Below are 20960 nucleotides of genomic sequence, written 5' to 3' on the forward strand. Positions count from 1 at the left end.
CTGAGCTCTCCCATCCTTTGATCTGTTTACTTACATACATACCCTGAACATACTGTAGATATAAAATCGTAATAATTTGTTAGGTAGGCTTTAAACGACCACACAATACAGTTATGTTGCTGTCTGTTTTATGAAGCCGTATGACCGTACTCCTCTCTCTCAGGCGATTCCGCTCGGTGGTGTATTTCCCAGAAGCCATTGCGTGTTGTGACCCGCTGAGTGGCCTAAATCACAAACGCATGCTGCAGCACATCACCGCAATGAATCATGGTCCATAAAACACAAGTGATCCGCACATGTCGAGATGCAGGGGAGAGTAGACAGGGTTTTTGTGTCTGTGCTTCAGTGTGTGTGTTTCAGTGTGATTGTGTGTGTGTGTGATGGGAGAGAGGGAGGGGAGTGCAAGCTTGTGTGTCACCATCACCTTCAGGTCTCTGTGGACGATGCCCAACTTGTGGAGGTAGTCGACAGCGTCTAGCACTTGTCTAATGAGCGTACTGGCATCTTTCTCTGTGTAGAACCCCTTCTCCACGATACGGTCAAACAACTCACCCCCCGACACTCTGTAGACACAGACAGAGAGGCGGTCAGTAAACGAGGTAAGTAAAACAGATGTGCACACACGCAGGCACACATCTGGAGGGAACCTGTTATGAGACAGATCCACTGAGACTTCATTTATGAGCTACACGAATCTGCCTCCATTCAACCGTGTGTGTGTGTGTGTGTGTGTGTGTGTGTGTGTGTGTGTGTGTGTGTGTGTGTGTGTGTGTGTGTGTGTGTACCCCACAGTGGGGAGTGCTTTGACCCATTCCAACCCTCTGTGCCACTAAACTTATCCCTTCATGCTCTATACTATCACAACCAATCAAAGTGCACCATACAGTCTAAAACTAACTGTATAGGGAGAACTGTAGCAGAGAGACAGGACAGGAGATGGGAGGGATACCAAATCTAAAAGAAACTGAGGAAAAAGGTGCCTCATATTTCCCGGACCATAGATTCACACCGTGGAGGATAGTTAAGCTTCAGACTGTGTGTGTGTGTGTGTGTCAGACGGTGCCCTTGCTGTTTTACAGGTTTGTTTTAAGACTCTTAGCCAGATTATGGGGTTTTTAAAGTGCCAGAACAGCCACAGGCCAGAAGCTGAACATCCCATAACTTTCCTCAGTCCTCTACAGCCAACTGGCACAGGGCAGTATAGATGGCTGCTAAGCACTGATCTAAGGGCAGATTTGTAGTATGTCCGGCCGTCCCTTATGGTTATGGAAAGGGTAAACTGATCCTGGGTCTGCCACTAGTAGAACAGCTCAGTGCACTGGTCATTAGCTTAGTGGCACTCCGCTGTATGTGAGCAGGGTGTCATCACTTCGTTTCACTGCAGAGAACCCATGTAACACTGTAGGTCTGTCAGGGTAAAGCATCTTTCTGTCACATTCCACCACAAGGGGGAGTAGCCAACCACTCATCTCTAAAGATGCCACAGTCCCTTAAAGACTAGTTCTGAGGGAGGAAGGGAGGAGATAGGGATACATTTTTTAAATGTTTAAGTCAAATGACTCTATATTAGGTTTAACATGCGTTAGAACAAAGAGATACATTAAAATGCCTAGTATGTACGGTAAGAACATTAAAGAGGTAGAATCTGTCTCTCATGACTGTCTCTCTTGGTATTGACAAGCACAATATGGAAACAACGGAGGAAGGACATTTTGCATTTCCATAGGTACACAGCTCCCTCTCCTGGTTCCTGTATTGACCCCATCGACTGTTTCTGTTGTCTCGCGCTCTCATGTTTGACATGTCCCCTGAAGGCATCTGGCTGCAGTCCTTCTATAAACACTATATTGATAAACAGACAGCTGACCTTCAATAGAAGGCCATGCCATGTCACGCCAAGGGCTACCAGGAATCAGCGGTGACAACAAGTACTGTTTTGATCCGCTGATGTTAGTGCTGATGTTAGTGCTTTCATATTGACCCAATAAAGTCCCTCCTCTCTCTGTGTATGGCGTTTGGGAGGCAGATGTACTGTGCCTTCTTCCTCAGTACTGAGTTGACAGATTCTGCAGCAGGAGCCTGAGGGGCTGCTCCTCTCCTCTGATCCCCATGGGGGAGCTGTAACCATGATCATTACTGGTATTCATATTAACCCACACACTGAACCTAAAACAGACCAACTAGATCTCTTATTGTCTTCTAGTTACTCTCTGAACCTAAATACTGATCTTGGATCAGCTTAATTCAATCTCAATTCTAACCTTAACCGCCATAAGATACAAACATAACTATCAATATAAAATAATAACCTATATACTACACAAGAACAACCAGGTTCACTGCACCTCTCGTTGCTGCACTGAGGGAGATTGATGGAGAATGAGCATAGGGTCAAATATATTTCTCTCTAAAACTGCAGAGATTTGCATTGGATGAATATTGAATACACAAACAAAATATCACATGCACACACACATTGGCGGAGTGAGTGTGAATCTGGGGGGCATCGTCACAGTGACAGATCAAATAAGAGCAGGAAGAAAGTTACATTCTAAGGAAGTCTCTGAAAAAAGGAGATAAGAAATTAATTGCTAATCCGCTCCGCTCTCTCTTGCCCTTTCTCTCCTTCCTCCCTCTCACTATCCCCACGCTCCATCTCCCTCTCTTCTCTCTATCCCCAAGCTCCATCTCTCCCTCTCTTCTCTCTATCCCCAAGCTCCATCTCTCCCTTTCTCTTCTCTCTCTATCCCCAAGCTCCATCTCTCCCTTTCTCTTCTCTCTCTATCCCCAAGCTCCATCTCTCCCTTTCTCTTCTCTCTCTATCCCCAAGCTCCATCTCTCCCTTTCTCTTCTCTCTCTATCCCCAAGCTCCATCTCTCCCTTTCTCTTCTCTCTCTATCCCCACGCTCCATCTCTCCCTCTCTTCCATCTCTCCCTTTCTCTTCTCTCTCTCTATCCCCACGCTCCATCTCGCCCTTCTCCCCACGCTCCATCTCGCCCTTCTCCCCACGCTCCATCTCTCCCTTTCTCTCTCTCCACACGCTCCATCTCTCCCTTTTCCTCTCTATCCCCATGCACCATCTCTCCCTTTCTCTCTATCCCCACGCTCCATCTCTCCCTTTCTCTCTATCCCCACGCTCCATCTCTCCCTTTCTCTCTATCCCCACGCTCCATCTCTCCCTTTCTCTCTATCCCCACGCTCCATCTCTCCCTTTCTCTCTATCCCCACGCTCCATCTCTCCCTTTCTCTCTATCCCCATGCTCCATCTCTCCCTTTCTCTCTATCCCCACGCTCCATCTCTCCCTTTCTCTCTCTATCGCCATGCTCCATCTCTCCCTTTCTCTTCATCTCTCCCTTCTAACTCTATCCCCACACTCCATCGCTCCCTTTCTCTCTCTATCCCCATGCTCCATCTCTCCCTTTCTCTTCATCTCTCCCTTCTCTCTCTCTATCCCCACACTCCATCTCTCCCTTTCTCTCTCTATCCCCATGCTCCATCTCTCCCTTTCTCCCTTCTCTCTCTCTATCCCCACACTCCATCTCTCCCTTTCTCTCTCTATCCCCATGCTCCATCTCTCCCTTTCTCTTCATCTCTCCCTTCTCTCTCTATCCCCACGCTCCATCTCTCCCTTTCTCTCTCTATCCCCATGCTCCATCTCTCCCTTTCTCTTCATCTCTCCCTTCTCTCTCTATCCCCATGCTCCAGCTCTCCCTTTCTCTCTATATCCCCACGTTCCATCTCTCCCTTTCTCTCTCTATCCCCATGCTCCATCTCTCCCTTTCTCTCTCTATCCCCATGCTCCATCTCTCCCTTTCTCTTCATCTCTCCCTTTCTCTCTCTATCCCCATGCTCCATCTCTCCCTTTCTCTCTCTATCCCCATGCTCCAGCTCTCCCTTTCTCTCTATATCCCCACGCTCCATCTCTCCCTTTCTCTCTCTATCCCCATGCTCCAGCTCTCCCTTTCTCTCTATATCCCCACGTTCCATCTCTCCCTTTCTCTCTCTATCCCCATGCTCCATCTCTCCCTTTCTCTCTCTATCCCCATGCTCCATCTCTCCCTTTCTCTCTCTATCCCCATGCTCCATCTCTCCCTTTCTCTTCATCTCTCCCTTTCTCTCTCTATCCCCATGCTCCATCTCTCCCTTTCTCTCTCTATCCCCATGCTCCATCTCTCCCTTTCTCTCTCTATCCCCATGCTCCATCTCTCCCTTTCTCTCTCTATCCCCACGCTCTCTCTCCCATCTCTCCCTTTCTCTTCTCTCTCTATCCCCACGCTCCATCTCTCCCTTTCTCTCTCTATCCCCATGCTCCATCTCTCCCTTTCTCTCTCTATCCCCATGCTCCATCTCTCCCTTTCTCTCTCTATCCCCATGCTCCATCTCTCCCTTTCTCTTCATCTCTCCCTTTCTCTCTCTATCCCCATGCTCCATCTCTCCCTTTCTCTCTCTATCCCCATGCTCCAGCTCTCCCTTTCTCTCTATATCCCCACGCTCCATCTCTCCCTTTCTCTCTCTATCCCCATGCTCCATCTCTCCCTTTCTCTCTCTATCCCACGCTCCATCTCTCCCTTTCTCTCTCTATCCCCACGCTCCATCTCTCCCTTTCTCTCTCTATCCCCATGCTCCATCTCTCCCTTTCTCTCTCTATCCCCATGCTCCATCTCTCCCTTTCTCTCTCTATCCCCACGCTCTCTCTCCCATCTCTCCCTTTCTCTTCTCTCTATCCCCACGCTCCATCTCTCCCTTTCTCTATCTATCCCCAAGCTCTATCTCTCCCTTTCTCTCTCTATCCCCATGCTCCATCTCTCCCTTTCTCTTCTCTCACTCTCTCTCTTCTCTGCCAACAGTGACTTGTTTTTTCCAGCCGAGACGAGCGTGGCAGGGAATGACAAGCAAAAGGCTAAGCTGACAGCACACACACGTTGGCTGGACATAACGGTGTGGTAGTGACGGAGGAGATGGGCCACCATCCTGCAGGGTTGCGTAACCATTTGCGTAGGGAGACCATGGCAATCAGACAGGAGCCAAATCTACTTCCCTTTCAATACACACACACCATACTGTAGGCACATATACTAATTGTGCACACATACACTCACACACTATTGTCTTTCCATTTGGTCTCACTCGCTTCTGTATCGCTCTTTCTTGCCATCTCTGTCCCGTTCTCCATCCCTTTCTCTTCCTTGCGCCCCCCCCCCCCCCCTAATTTTTGTCATAGAGGATGGTCGGGGGGCCGGAACATAATTATAACAATTGATGCACTGCAAATGAACCACAACTAAGCCCAAAAAAAGAGATTATTACAATAAAATAACAATAATTTCATACCTTGATTACATTGAGACACGATCACATCTCTTTAATTCGTGGGAATACACATTTTTAGCTGAATTCCTGGTGAGTTTACAGTATTTGTTTGACAAAAAACTAAAATCCTGCGGGCCGCTTGTTGCTGACCCTGCTGTAGTGGTTCCTACAGTAAGGTAGTGGTGTGAAGGTGTTGCTGACCCTGCTGTAGTGGTTCCTACAGTAAGGTAGTGGTGTGAAGGTGTTGCTGACCCTGCTGTAGTGGTTCCTACAGTAAGGTAGTGGTGTGAAGGTGTTGCTGACCCTGCTGTAGTGGTTCCTACAGTAAGGTAGTGGGGTGAAGGTGTTGCTGACCCTGCTGTAGTGGTTCCTACAGTAAGGTAGTGGTGTGAAGGTGTTGCTGACCCTGCTGTAGTGGTTCCTACAGTAAGGTAGTGGGGTGAAGGTGTTGCTGACCCTGCTGTAGTGGTTCCTACAGTAAGGTAGTGGTGTGAAGGTGTTGCTGACCCTGCTGTAGGGTTCCTACAGTAAGGTAGTGGGGTGAAGGTGTTGCTGACCCTGCTGTAGTGGTTCCTACAGTAAAGTAGTGGGGTGAAGGTGTTGCTGACCCTGCTGTAGTGGTTCCTACAGTAAAGTAGTGGGGTGAAGGTGTTGCTGACCCTGCTGTAGTGGTTCCTACAGTAAGGTAGTGGGGTGAAGGTGTTGCTGACCCTGCTGTAGTGTTTCCTACAGTAAGGTAGTGGTGTGAAGGTGTTGCTGACCCTGCTGTAGTGTTTCCTACAGTAAGGTAGTGGTGTGAAGGTGTTGCTGACCCTGCTGTAGTGGTTCCTACAGTAAGGTAGTGGTGTGAAGGTGTTGCTGACCCTGCTGTAGTGTTTCCTACAGTAAGGTAGTGGTGTGAAGGTGTTGCTGACCCTGCTGTAGTGTTTCCTACAGTAAAGTAGTGGTGTGAAGGTGTTGCTGACCCTGCTGTAGTGGTTCCTACAGTAAGGTAGTGGTGTGAAGGTGTTGCTGACCCTGCTGTAGTGTTTCCTACAGTAAGGTAGTGGTGTGAAGGTGTTGTTGACCCTGCTGTAGTGGTTCCTACAGTAAGGTAGTGGTGTGAAGGTGTTGCTGACCCTGCTGTAGTGGTTCCTACAGTAAGGTAGTGGTGTGAAGGTGTTGCTGACCCTGCTGTAGTGTTTCCTACAGTAAGGTAGTGGTGTGAAGGTGTTGCTGACCCTGCTGTAGTGGTTCCTACAGTAAGGTAGTGGTGTGAAGGTGTTGTTGACCCTGCTGTAGTGGTTCCTACAGTAAGGTAGTGGTGTGAAGGTGTTGCTGACCCTGCTGTAGTGGTTCCTACAGTAAGGTAGTGGTGTGAAGGTGTTGCTGACCCTGCTGTAGTGTTTTCTACAGTAAGGTAGTGGTGTGAAGGTGTTGCTGACCCTGCTGTAGTGTTTCCTACAGTAAAGTAGTGGTGTGAAGGTGTTGCTGACCCTGCTGTTTCTGTAAAACACTACGCACTTTTACAACCCTTTTCATTCATCATTAATTAGCCACCGACTGAGTCGAAAAGGTTCAAGCTTTGCTCCACTCTAGATTAGTTTTTCGCTCTCTGTCTTCTGCCTGCTTGCTTTCTCTTTGTCTCCCCTTTCAAATCCCCTCTTGTTCTTGGCTTCACTTTCTCAGTTTTGGCTTTCACTCATATACCAAATTCATCCTAAAGCAATCTCCTTGATACATTGACACACTGAGTATATTCTGAATCCAATCTCATTCTCTCTCTCTCTCTCTCTCTCTTTCTCCCCCCCCCTCTCTCTCCTTCCCTCCCTCATCACACTTCCATCTGCCTCTCATATCTTTCCCTCTCTCCCTCATTTATTTGAACAGGATTGGATGTTTCAGCCATGTGGTGATGACATGGTTGTAGATCACTGGAGACAGCAGCTCTTCATCCAACCAGAGATGGAAGCATCACACCAGACCCAACTAACTAATCACAGCTAGATCGAACGACATGACAACCTCCGAGCACAGATGCCGTTAAACCAAACCCGACGTATCAAACTCAGAGCCAAGTTAAATCAGATATGTCAAACTCCGAGAGAGTACAGGTATATCAGACCTGACGTGTCAAACTCAGAGAAAAGTTTAATCAGACCACACCTGTCAACCTCTGAGGATGATTCATATCCAGGCAGGATCACAGGGGGCTGGTAAAGACGGCAGCCCTGGAGGTGACGCTTGATACACGGATGATAGGTACCGACTCAGAGCTCAGATTAGTACTGCGATCCCTAACTGCTGAGGTGTTATTCCTGGTTCTACCAAGTTAAGCCCTGTCATAAGTGGAGTGAGGTGACCTTTCACCTCTGTATCCGTGGTAACAGAGCCTGATATGAGAAGGTGCCTTGCTGCAGAAGAGACAGGGGAGAATCATTTCACACCTGCTGCAGGTGAAGGGAGAGGTAATGGGTAAAGGTGAGAGGAGAGGTGGGGAGGAGAGATGAGGTGTGAGGGGGGAGGAGAACAGGGGTGAGATGGAAGAAAGGAGAAGAGAGATGAGGGGAGGATGAGAGGCAGAAGACTGAAGTGAAAGATGGTTCTGATGGGTGTGTGTTTTTCTCCTCTCTTCTCAATTCAACAGCCTGTTAGCACTGAAACTAATAACATTAAGTGTGCCGTGACTCAGCAATAAACAAAATGATCAAAGTTAAGAACTGCTCTACTTTCCTGCACACACACACACACATAACTCACAACACATTTAAATCCATAACTCACACGCCCTCCTCGACAGACTGATATAACTCCAGCTGATTAATTTGGCCAGGACTGCATAGTGGCACGTTGGCCTTGCTGTAACGTTAGAGTAACATTATGTAAACGTTAGCTGAGCGCTACGAGCCAGGTCCCATTCCCTCTCCTGTCGTCCGTCTTAATGGAAGTCTAATTGGAGTAATGAGGGCTTATAAAGTGTGTGAGTGTGTAAGCTAAAACAGTCACCCCCTGCCTCATTCCTCAGTGCTGAGTCAGTCTGAGGGTACGGCAGGTCAGGTCAGTGAGCGAGACAGACAGTCAAAGAGAGAGACAGAAGGAGAGAGAACAGAGACAAAGAGGGTGATAAGAAGAGACAGTAAGACGTAGAAGGGGGGAAAGAGAATGACAGGAATTAAGATCAAGAAATAGGACTAGATGAATGGGAGAGAAGAGAGAATGACAGGAATTAAGATCAAGAAATAGGACTAGATGAATGGAGAGAGAGAGAGAGAGAGAGAGAGAGAGAGAGAGAGAGAGAGAGAGAGAGAGAGAGAGAGAGAGAGAGAGAGAGAGAGAGAGAGAGAGAGAGAGAGAGAGAGAGAGAGAGAGAGAGAGAGACAGAAAAGAGAACTTACAGCTGCATGATCAGGTAGAGGTGGTTGGAACTCTCATAGATGTCTTCCAAAGCTACTATGTTCTCATGCTTGATTCTGGAGGGACAGAAAACGCAGACAATGTTAGTATATTAGTCATGTACAACTATAACCCTTTAAACAGATCCCAGACCATCTACATCCCCCTTTACCTCCGCTCTAGAGTCATCTCAAACACTTACTAAACATAAGCTCTCTCTCCCTCCGTCTCTCTCTCCCTCCAACACCATACTCAGGCCTTGCCATGGTAACTGCTCCATGGTGAAAGTGTATAATATGTACACATGGGACATGCTTGTGCTGCTGTGGTGGTGGTGGTGGTCAGTGTGCCTGTCGGTGTGTGTGTGTGTGTGTGTGTGTGTGTGTGTGTGTGTGTGCATGTGTGCCTCATGACCCATTTGCCGATGATGTTATTGCAAAGGGGAATAATACTGTACACACCTGTCGCTCACACACACAGGAAGCGTGAGCAGGTGGGGAGTTCAGTACGTACATTAGGAGTGTGTGAGATCTCTGAGCTCGTAGCGAGCGGTGGAGAGTAGAGATATGAGTCATAGACAGTCTGAGGAAAGATGGCTGAGATGAGATCACCAGGCAGGAGAATGTGTTTAAACTCTCTCTGGGATCGTGGAAGGGTAAAGCAGATATGAACCTAAGAGTAGAGATAGAGGATTCCTGATCCCCTCTCATTACATGACAAATCCTTCCACAGTTAATGCCTTATTATTTGACAACTTATTCTTTGTGTCTTAGAGAAGGCTGTGTGTGTGTGTGTGTGTGTGTGTGTGTGTGTGTGTGTGTGTGTGTGTGTGTGTGTGTGTGTGTGTGTGTGTGTGTGTGTGTGTGTGTGTGTGTGTGTGTGTGTGTGTGAGTGAATCCCTGTTGAGCGGCAGAATCCAAATAAACTAGTAGGCGACAGAGTGGGCAGAGACTGTGGCACGACACTATACCCCAACTTCACATAAAGGGAGAGAGCCTGATTATATCTTTGTGAATGTGTGTGTACCAGTTCTCTATTTTTGACGCATGTGTATACATATATATATTTTTAGTTTATACATATATATTACAAAAGTATGTGGACACTTGCTCGTCAAACATTACCTTCCAAAATTATGGGCATTAATATGGAGTTGGTCCCCCTTTCACTGCTATAACAGCCTCCACTCTTCTGGGAAGAATTTCCACTAGATGTTGGTACATTGCTGCGGGGACTTGCTTCCATCCAGCCACAAGAGCATTAGTGAGGTCGGGCATGGATGTTGGGCGATTAGGCCTGGCTCGCAGTCGGTGTTCCAATTCATCCCAAATGTGTTCGATGGTGTTGAGGTCAGGGTTCTGTGCAGGCCAGTCAAGTTCTTCCACACTGATCTCGACAAACCATTTCTGTATGGACCTCGCATTGTGCACGGGGTCATTGTCATGCTGAAACAGGGAAGGCCCTTCTTCAAACTGTTGCCACAAAGTTGGAAGCACAGAATAATCTAGAATGTCATTGTATGCTGTAGCATTAAGATTAACTTCACTGGAACTAAGAGGCCTAGCCGAACCATGACAAAACAGCTCAGGCCATTATTCCTCCTCCACCAAATTTTACAGTTGGCACTATGCATTGGGGCAGGTAGCGTTCTCCTGGCATCCACCAATCCCAGATTACTCTGTCGGACTGACAGATGGTGAAGCGTGATTCAACACTCCAGAGAACACGTTTCCACTGCTCCAGATCCCAATGGCGGCGAGCTTTACACCACTCCAGCCGAAGCTTGGCATTGCGCACGGTGATGTTATGTTTGTGTGAGGCTGCTCTGCCATGGAAACCCATTTCATGAAGCTTCCGACAAACCGTTCTTGTGCTGATGTTGCCGCCAGAGGCAGTTTGGAACTCGGTAGTGAGTATTGCAACCGAAGACAGACGATTTCCACACGCTACGTGCTTCAGCACTCGCCGGCCCCATTCTGTGAGCTTGTGTGGCCTACCACTTGGCTGCTGAGACGTTTCTGCTCCTAGAAGTTTCCACTTCACAATAACAGCATTTACAGATGACCGAGGCAGCTCTAACAGGGAGGAAATTTGACGAACTGACATGTTGGAAATGTGGCATCCTATGACGGTGCCACGTTGAAGTTGACCGAGTTCTTCAGTAAGGCCATTCTACTGCCAATGTTTGTCTATGGAGATTGCATGGTGCTGTGCTTGATCTTACGCACCGGTCAGCAACGCGTGTGGCTGAAACAGACAATTCCACTCATTTGAAGGGATGTCCACATACTTTTGTATAAACAGTGCACATGTGAATGACAATGTTTGGGTACGAAGCATTGACCCTGAGGAGGTGTGTCTTGTGACCTCTGCAGGCCATATTAGCCTGTCAATCAGCTGGTTGCCAGGAGATGCTGAGAGTGGCAAAAACCCGAAGATCAAACATGGAAGGCGTCAGAGGCTAGGAAACACCCCCCCTCCACTGACTGGATCACTGTGACAACACTTATCCCGCATGAATATTGTCAGGGTCAGTGGTGTCTCTCCTGTCCCTAGGGAACAAGCATGGTATACTGCAATAATAACACCAACACATACTGTAGCCACCTACTTCTGGACAGTGAGTGAGTGAGACCTTGTGGAACTACTGAGCATTTGGCCAGATCCAAGGTGATATCTGAACACCCCCCCCAAGTCCAAGTCCAAGCAGTGGAGAGGGATTACTGTTTATCCAGTGACGTGGAGATGCATTTCTTTGGTTTTCTCCCCTGGTGTGTGTGTGTGTTCATTCAGGTCTCTACTCAGCTACCTGACAAATGGTACAAATAATATGTGTAAAATACATCATGTGTTCCTCACTGGAAGAAAAGATTAGAAGGTACATTCAGTTCAGTATCAGTGCTTAGGACACAAGGTCGCTAAGCAAAGAAATAGAAGACAGAGACTGTGTTTTCTATAGTCGCTACCTACCTTAATCTCCTGTTCTGTCAGTGTGAGACTGTGGACGGTGACCTAAAGATAACAGTGAATGGGGAGTAGTGGGAGGGATGCAAGCGTGACGCGCGGTGATGAAGGGTGGCGGTGTTTCCGTTCGGTCGCCAGGGTAACAGGTGTTAGGGAGGAGAAGGTAGGTGGGAGACTTACTTGCGGAGCACGTTGATCTCATTCTCGATGCTGCTCTCTTTCCCCTTCAGGGCCTTCTTGGGGATACACTTCACAGCAAACATCTTCCCTGTAGACCTCTCCTGGGCCAACACAACCTCAGAGAACGCCCCGCTACGAGAGAGAGAAAGAAAATATTTGATTAATCAATTAGCAATTTTGTAAGACAGTTCAACACAAGTACAGATACTAAACACAGACATGAAACAGCAAAACAAGTTAACAATGTTTCCATGAGAGAGCGAGAGAAAGGTGGCAGAGGGGAGCTAGAGAGAGATTTATGAAGCGTAGTTCATTAATGCAGTCTCAGCTCCATGAATCTCATTGTTCTCTGTCCAGCTCATCTGAAACCCTCCAAACCACTCACTCACTATATCACCAACACACTTCACAGCCACTAAGCTATCACTCTTTCGCTCTCTCCATCGCTGTCTCCCGCTCTCTCATTTCTCTTTATTTATCACTCTCTCGTTGTCCTTCACTCATTGTTTCATGTTCAATCGCTCTATAATATGCTTGATCTCCTCCTTATCCTTTGTCCCAGTTCCCTTGGTCTCTCTCGCTCTCCCTTTCTCCACAGTTCATGTTTATTCTTACTATGTTCTCTCCTCCATATATCGGCTCCCTTCTTCCCACTTCCTCTCCTTCTCTCCCTGCCCCTCCCTCACCTTGTTTTCCTGCTGCGTTCTTCTTGTTAGCTCGGTAGGAAATCAAATTTCATATCTGGTTTGCTTTCATTCATCAGCTGACTAATGGTCCATGCTGCTATGTCAATCAGCAATGAAGGAAGGAGGGGAGAGACAGGGTACACATCCTCCCTCTTCCTCTCCACTATTATTCTACTCTTCCGTTCCCCGCCTCTCCTCTTCCCGACATGGTACTGGTTATGAATTCATTCACACTTCCTTTCCTCCCTCCTATCTGTCCTTCTATTTCACTCTGCTGATGGCCTTTACATAAGGCACAACAAGCATGACAACATCATTTTGGAAAGTGTACCATTTTAGTAATACAACCATGGTAATATTCAACCTGTGTGTGTGTGTGTGTGTGTGTGTGTGTGTGTGTGTGTGTGTGTGTGTGTGTGTGTGTGTGTGTTTAGTGCTATAGTCCAGATAGCCCTAGAGCCACTTAGAAGCCCCCATTTGTTGATGACCGCCGACTCCAAAACATCACCATTTGACACAACACTGAAAAGCTCTAAAAACACTGACGCAGAGATAAAACAGCACAATGCAGGCCTGTTGCCATGCTGCACACACACACACACACACACACACACACACACACACACACACACACACACACACACACACACACACACACACACACACACACACACACACACACACACACACACTTTCATTTGTGATTCGCAATTACAAACTGGATAGTTCTGGTCCCACTTGATGGTTGGTCGATTATTCACAAAATCATGGTCTCAGAGTGTTCGCTCGGTATCGCACACGTTTCAATTACTATTGCAGGGACATAACTGCCAGGCATTGTTCTGGGAACGCACACATGATTCTCATACATCTCCCTCCTCAGTCCTTCGCTTTCCTTCCTTTCTCCTAGCCTCCATCGCCATCCTCTCTTCCTCCATGTCTCTCTGCTGGAATTCTTCTTCTCCCTTATATTTCTTCTCACGTTTATCACCAGAAGATGATTCCCTTCTCCACCCCTCACCTCCTCTTCTCACTCCCTCTGCCCTTTCGCTGAGTTGCTCACACATCTGTCACACTGGCAGCTGATCTTATCGGGTGTTCAGGTCTCTTCATGTGAAGAAGGTTTATTCTCAATGGAAACTAGTAACAGACCCATTGAAGTTAATCAACGCACGCATAGCCTTATAAAATACTGTAAACACATTAAAACAAGTGATCTGTGATTAAGCTGGGTGCCGGTCGTCACTTTTACTCAGTGTATGAATGAATGAAGCGAGAGCACACACCTGCTACACACCTTACAGAGGGGTCTGAACTGAGCTCCCTAATCCTACCAGCATGACCTGGGAGTACACATACACAGGCAACCCCCCATACCCAGGGCGAGGTCACCCAGCCTCCACCCATCTCCTGGGCTGCAAGAGCCAGCTGGTCCCCCACCCACTCACTCACTGGTCTGTGTAAGCAGCAGTCCCATTAGGAAGTCTAGGACTGGGTCACCATCTCTTTATACTATGAATGTGGATTTAGTCACTGCCCAGGGAGAAGGAAAGAGACTGACCACATACCGTGAAACCAAAAGGCCACAAAAGACAGGGAAGGAGAGAGAAGAGGAAACAGGAGATAGAGACATATACAGTAGAAATATTAGAGAAGAGAGGGGGGCATGCGTGGGTGAATCCTGTAATTGATAGAGAGAGAGAATCCTGTGTGTGGGTTTGAGACAGAAAAGACCTGCATGTGTGAATGAGACCAATAAGAGAAATGCTGAACGGCGGTGGTACAGTACAACAAAGACAACCTTTAAAGCATTCACACAGAACAGAGATAGAAGCGAGTTGAATAGAGCCACCACATGGTACATACAGTACAGTATCAACCCCGTCAATTGGCTGGAAATCTCTTTTTCATCTCCCCAGCTGTGTTCACACGCAAAGGGGCTTTGAGTGTGTGTGTGTGTGTGTGTGTGTGTGTGTGTGTGTGTGTGTGTGTGTGTGTGTGTGTGTGTGTGGTTATTGGGGATTGACTAGGGGTTATGCAGGTCAAGTTTGGCCCTGATGCTATTGCAGTTGATGGCGACATTGGGCGATTGCTTTTCCTCAGGTGTATAAACCTGGGTAATTGTCTCAGCGAGGCTCCAGTGGGTCTGTGATTGCATTGAATGGAAACTACATGGGCAGCCTGCAGCCAGTGTAGAGTGTGAGTGTCACTCTTAGACTGATATCCATTGTGGCAGGTCCTCTTGGTTAACGGGGGCCCAATTGAATAATGCTGGCGCTAAGTGATCTCTCCTACAGAGACAAAGATAAGCTCTCATATGGGAGAAGCACGCACAGACAGACATGCACACAGATGCATGTGTGAGTGTGTGTGAATATTTTCCCAAGGGAAGAGTTGTCAAAATCAGACACACATCCTGGGTTTCTCCTCTAAAGAGAGAGAGTCTTTGTCTCAGAGAGGGAGAGAAGAACAATAGACTCACAAGGTGACAGTGACACAATAACACTGATACAGACATGCAAGATTAGTGGCTTCCCCATTAAATACAGTGGCTTTAGGGGGGCCGATTGAGTGGCTGCTTTAACCTTCCTGTGACTACACTGCCTAGAAGCCTCTATTGTCATTCCATTCCATGCCTCAGCTGCTGTAACGGCGTTCGTTTGTCGAAAGAGAGTCGGACCAAAATGCAGCGTGGTTGTTACTCATGTTCTTTAATGAATGATCGCGATACATTAAATAACTATAATAAATACAAAAACAACAAACGGAACGTGAAAACCTATACAGCCTGTCTGGTGAAATAACTAACACAGAGACAGGAACAATCACCCACGAAATACACAGTGAAACCCCGGCTACCTAAATATGGTTCCCAATCAGAGACAACGAGAATCACCTGACTCTGATTGAGAACCGCCTCAGGCAGCCAAGCCTATGCTAGACACACCCCTAATAAACCACAATCCCAATGCCTACAAAAACCCCAATAAGACAACACAACAAACCCATGTCACACCCTGGCCTGAACAAAATAATTAAAGAAAACACAAAATACTTGACAGCGTGACAGCTGCAAGCTGTAATGCTTGGTTTCCTCTGAACAAGTGTCAGAAGCGTTTTGTATTTTTAGATGATCATTGATTTTCTATCTTTATTTTATTTTTGTACCTTTATTTATAGATAAAAATATAACAAAATCAGTACAACCACAACCCCTCATTCTCCCATCCATCCATCAAGGCATCTATAAAAGTTAAATAGGAAAGAAAAACAGAAACAAACAGTAAGAAACAAAAAACAATGGGAAAAAAAGTTATATAAAACTTCTTAACAGCATAAATGGCCACTAGAACAGACATGACTGCTTACCAAAACTACGCAAGTTACAAAGTAAAAGACAGGCTTTCCATGTATTGTATTAAATGGGGAACATTTGTTTTTTCAATTAAAATTCTCTTGTTTTTCAAATCAACCAACACAACACATTCCACATTCACAGATGTGACAGGCTTTAAAACAATAGAATAATAATAATAATAAATAAATAAGTTATTTTTTTACATACATACATACATACTCGATCCCTCCGATGTCAACAACTACAGACCAGTATCCCTTCTTTCTTTTATCTCCAAAACTCTTGAACGTGCCGTCCTTGGCCAGCTCTCCCGCTATCTCTCTCAGAATGACCTTCTTGATCCAAATCAGTCAGGTTTCAAGACTAGTCATTCAACTGAGACTGCTCTTCTCTGTATCACGGAGGCGCTCCGCACCGCTAAAGCTAACTCTCTCTCTCTGCTCTCATCCTTCTAGACCTATCGGCTGCCTTCGATACTGTGAACCATCAGATCCTCCTCTCCACCCTCTCCGAGTTGGGCATCTCCGGCGCGGCCCACGCTTGGATTGCGTCCTACCTGACAGGTCGCTCCTACTAGGTGGCGTGGCGAGAATCTGTCTCCTCACCACGCGCTCTCACCACTGGTGTCCCCCAGGGCTCTGTTCTAGGCCCTCTCCTATTCTCGCTATACACCAAGTCACTTGGCTCCGTCATAACCTCACATGGTCTCTCCTATCATTGCTATGCAGACGACACACAATTAATCTTCTCCTTTCCCCCTTCTGATGACCAGGTGGCGAATCGCATCTCTGCATGTCTCGCAGACATATCAGTGTGGATGACGGATCACCACCTCAAGCTGAACCTCGGCAAGACGAATTTGCCAAACGTCCTGCACGGTGTCTGTAAGCACAACCCCCACCTGTGGACGTCGGGCCCTCATACCACCCTCATGGAGTCTGTTTCTGACCGTTTGTTGGGACCCATGCACTATGTACCTAACCTTCTCCAGAGGCAGTGATGAGATCACCTCCTTAACCCACTGCATCATGGAGGGAGGCTTTGCAGACTTCCAGGTAAAGAGGACAAGGTGGCGAGCTAGCAGCTATCGCATTTGCCTGATGCGTGGTAGCATTCTAGTCTAGGAGAAGTACACCAAAAATGTCAGTGACTGGGTTGGGCCTAACTGTTGCATTACACACATGAGAATGCCTCAAAAATGGGGTCCCAGAGGCCACTCAAAGATTGGCATGACCAAAACATATGTCCCACAGTCGCTGGACTCTGGTGGCATCTCAAACACTTGGGGTCAACATTTGGGTTTATTTTTGCCAACCTGTCATTTGAGTAATGGAGACGGTGCAAAACCTTAAACTGAAATCAGCCCATGCCTTATGCAAAATTATGTGTGGATATGTTCAATACATCGTCGGGGACATTGCCACCTATGTCTTGCTCCCATGCAGATTTTGTAGTTGCAAAGGAAGGCGGATTCATGTCCTGTATTATGCCGTATAATGTGGAGATTGGACCCTTCAGATAAGGGTTAAGATCTAAGCACCTCTCGACTGGACACTTAGTAGGCTCAAGTGGAAATGAAGGGAAATGCTTTTTTGGGAAAGCTGCGAGTTTGCAGGTATCTAAAAAAGTGGGTATTCGGAATATTATGGTCAACCCTCACAGTATCGAATGAGACAAATGTGTTGTCAACAAATAGGTCACAAAAAAACAGCAGACCATTCCTATGCCAGAACTGGAATGCAGTGTCAATCTGTGACGCTGGGAAGAGATGATTAGATGTTAATGGAGAGAAGCCGCTCTCACTTGTTTAAGGCTAAAGTGACTTCGGAATTGGACCCACATTTTAAGGGAGTTCTTAACAATGTGGTTCAAAACATGGGTGCCAAGGTTCATGGGCTTTGGAGAGCACAGGAGTGAGACCGGAGAAGTTGGAAGGCTTGACTGTAACTCCATGATGGCCCAAATTGGGCCATCCTTGTTTTCAAATGTAGAAACACAATAAACACATTTAGATATATTTGCTGACCAGTAGTAGTGTAAAAATGTAAAAATTCTCTCTCTCGATATACCTTTCTCATTTGTGGATTTGACTTATTTCAAAGTTGGAAATGCAGCTGTCCAGTTGTTTGAACATCAACTTCGGCAGGAAAATGGAATAATTTGGAATAAGTAGAAAAACCTAGGTAGTACAATCATCTTAACAGAATTCATGTGAACTGTTAATGAAATGGAAAGATACGACTACCTTATGAAATCCTGCTTAGTGCACTCCAGGAGGGTTTTGAAGTTGTTTAAACAGAGCCTTGAATGAGTGTGACCTTTATCCAAATAAGTAAAGACCTAATGCTCCACCTTAAATGGCAAATTGGCATACCCAATTCCTTCTGCAAACTGATTAATGGGGAGCACACGTTTTGTTCGGTTTAACTTAACCAGAGAATGTCCCAAAACCTTGTAGGATGTCCAAGAGATAGGGTATAGACTCCACATGGTTAGAGATGTATAAAACATTGTCTGCATATAAGGACACCTTGAGAGTTATGTTGCCCCTTAGTATTCCCTTAATCCTCTCCTCCGCCCGCAGGGCGATAGCAAGAGGCTCAATAGCCATATCAAATAGGAAAGGGGATCAACAGCAACCCTGCCTGTCCCCCCTGTGGAGAGGGAAGTGGCTAAGGTAACATTGTTGGTGCGAACAGAAGCCACTGGGGACAAAATCTTAATCCAGGAAAGGTATGACGGGCCAAACCTAACTCTCTCTAGTACTGGAAATAGATATTCCCTTAACCCGGTCGAAAGCCTTTTCAGCATCAAGAGAGATGACAACCTCTGGCTGTTGAGTTGAGTGGGCAATATAAAGAACAATAAAATAGCCGCCGCATATTATAGAAAGATTACCTACCTGAGAGAAATCCGGTTTGGTCAGAGTTAATTATATTAGGCATCACTGTTTCTAAACGGCATGAAATGACCTCAGTGAGAATTGTATAAAATCCAGCACAAAAAGGCTTACAGGGCGGTATGAACCACAATCTAGGGAATTCTAGTCTTTAAGCAAAACCGAAATAGTCGCCTGGGTAAGTGGCTGTTTCTGACTAGAAATTATTTCATTGTACATTGAGCTGAGGATAGAGGATAATTTAAAGAAAGCTTTATAAAATTCAACAGGGAAGCCATCAGGCCCAGGGGCTTTACCGCTCTGCATGGACTGGATTGCCAGAGTAGCTTCACGATCACTTATTGAGCCGTCAATGTTGGTTTGTTCATTTGAATTGAGACAGGGGATGTCCACATAGTCTAGAAATGCATGCATACGAGGAGTGTCAGGAAGAGACTCTGAAGAGTAAAGAGTAGAATCGAATTGCTTAAATTGATTGTTGATTTCCTTGGGATTGGTAGAAGTTAAATCAGTTGCAACACAGATTTCAGGGATGGCGCTACTAGCAGCGGATTGTCAAAGATGGTGAGAACTTGCCAGCTTTCCTTTAGTGTTCATAGAATTTTTGCCTCGACTTAAACAGAAGCTGCTCTGTTTGTTTGGTGGAAAGATTGATACACGAATCGGAATTTGACAGTTTCTCTTTGTAGAGTTCAGGAGTCGGAGAAGAGGCATATCTGTTGTCCACATTTAGAATGAGTTGAGATAGCTCCGGTAAGTGTTTGGTGCGCTGTTTGTTGTCATACGCTGTGTATGAAATAATTTGGCCCCTTAGATAAGCTTTTAACGACTCCCACACAGTGAGACACATCAGGGGTGCGGTTGATCTGTAAAAGACAACAACGTGAGTCAATATGTATTTTTTAAACACACCACAGGATAGTAGTAGTGGCACAGTACTGTCCGGAAAGTGGATATCTAGCTGGACAGGGCTATGGTCAGAGATGACGATGCTATGATATTGGCTATTAGTTCCAAAAGGAAGAATTTTATTGTCCAGCAGGAACAAATAAATCCTTGTGTATAAGCGGTGGACTGGAGGGGGAAAAAAGGAGTACTGTTTAGCAGTGGGACTGCGCCTCCTTGATGGATCAGACAATTATAGGATTCTAGAAATGAGTTTTGCCTGATTTTGAAATTACATTGTTGGGCTTCGGTCTGGATCTGTCTAGACTATGATTCGATACACAATTAAAATCTCTGCCCAATATCAAATGATGAGGTCAGATTGAGTGTCATCCCAATTAGGACCATAGAGGTTAGTCAGAATAACCTGTGTGCTAAACCATTTCCCCATCCCTATATCTGCCATTAGTATCTGAAATGACTTTTGAGGAGACAAGCGGGGTGCCTTTTCTGATAAGAATGGCTGCCCCTCTGGCCTTAGCACCAAAGTTGGAATTTAGTATTTGGTCTACCCATCCTCTCTTTAGTTTATCATGGTCACTGGCCCGGAGATTGGTCTCTTGGAGAAAAACAACATCCAGACTTAAGGACATAAGATGAGCATACACTCGGCTACACTTGACCACCTGAATAATTCCTTTCACGTTCCAGCTGGTAAAGCATGTGGAGCCTAGAGTATGTGAATTAGGCATAGTCATAGTAATCAGAAATGAATGTTATTACGATCACATGGCCAGTGTGCTGAAAGGTTAGAGTAATAAAACATAAAATAAAAAAAACTGCTAAAAACTACAAAATACCCAGAAGAAAACCTTGGACCCCTTTGCTGGTCTTCCCCCTGTTGGAAGGCTGCATTCTACCTCTCCTAGACTAGAGCAAAATGCTTCCTTTCATGTTAAACTGAACCTCGGTAGAGCTCTATCCAGGGCGAACATAATAAATTTACACCTGTGGAAGAGATTCTGGCCGTGGTGGGTGATGGGAGCCTCTCGCGCTGCCTTACGGAAGACATCCTCCTTCTCCTGAAGGAAGTGGAATTTAACTACTATGGGTCTGGGCGGCTCTCCATTCTTCGGTGTGGACTGTATGCTTCTGTGCGCACGGTCAATGTTGTGGGCGTCTTGAGTCCCTCTCTCATGCCAAAAATGTGACAGTTCCCCCGGTGGTGTCTGTTCTCGAGATCCTGAACCTTGGAAGTAATTTTGACGACATCTGATGATAGCCGGGTGACTTGCTCTTCCAGT

The 20960-nt window shown here is 46.3% G+C and overlaps 1 protein-coding gene across 2 annotated transcripts in view; it reads right to left on the minus strand.

The window, feature by feature from the left end:
* The window catches only part of LOC118365958 (calcium/calmodulin-dependent protein kinase type 1D-like), a 70290-nt gene that overhangs the window by 14100 nt on the left and 35230 nt on the right, over window positions 1–20960 (minus strand). For both annotated transcript variants that reach the window (XM_052492099.1, XM_052492098.1), the window contains exons 2-4: window positions 11829–11960; window positions 8687–8761; window positions 425–563 (exon numbers count right to left, since the gene is read on the minus strand). In XM_052492099.1, the coding sequence (XP_052348059.1) occupies window positions 425–563; window positions 8687–8761; window positions 11829–11960 (346 nt within the window). The remainder of the gene's footprint in view (window positions 1–424; window positions 564–8686; window positions 8762–11828; window positions 11961–20960) is intronic.

Source organism: Oncorhynchus keta, chromosome 33 (assembly GCF_023373465.1).
Source record: "Oncorhynchus keta strain PuntledgeMale-10-30-2019 chromosome 33, Oket_V2, whole genome shotgun sequence".
NCBI lineage: Eukaryota > Metazoa > Chordata > Actinopteri > Salmoniformes > Salmonidae > Oncorhynchus > Oncorhynchus keta.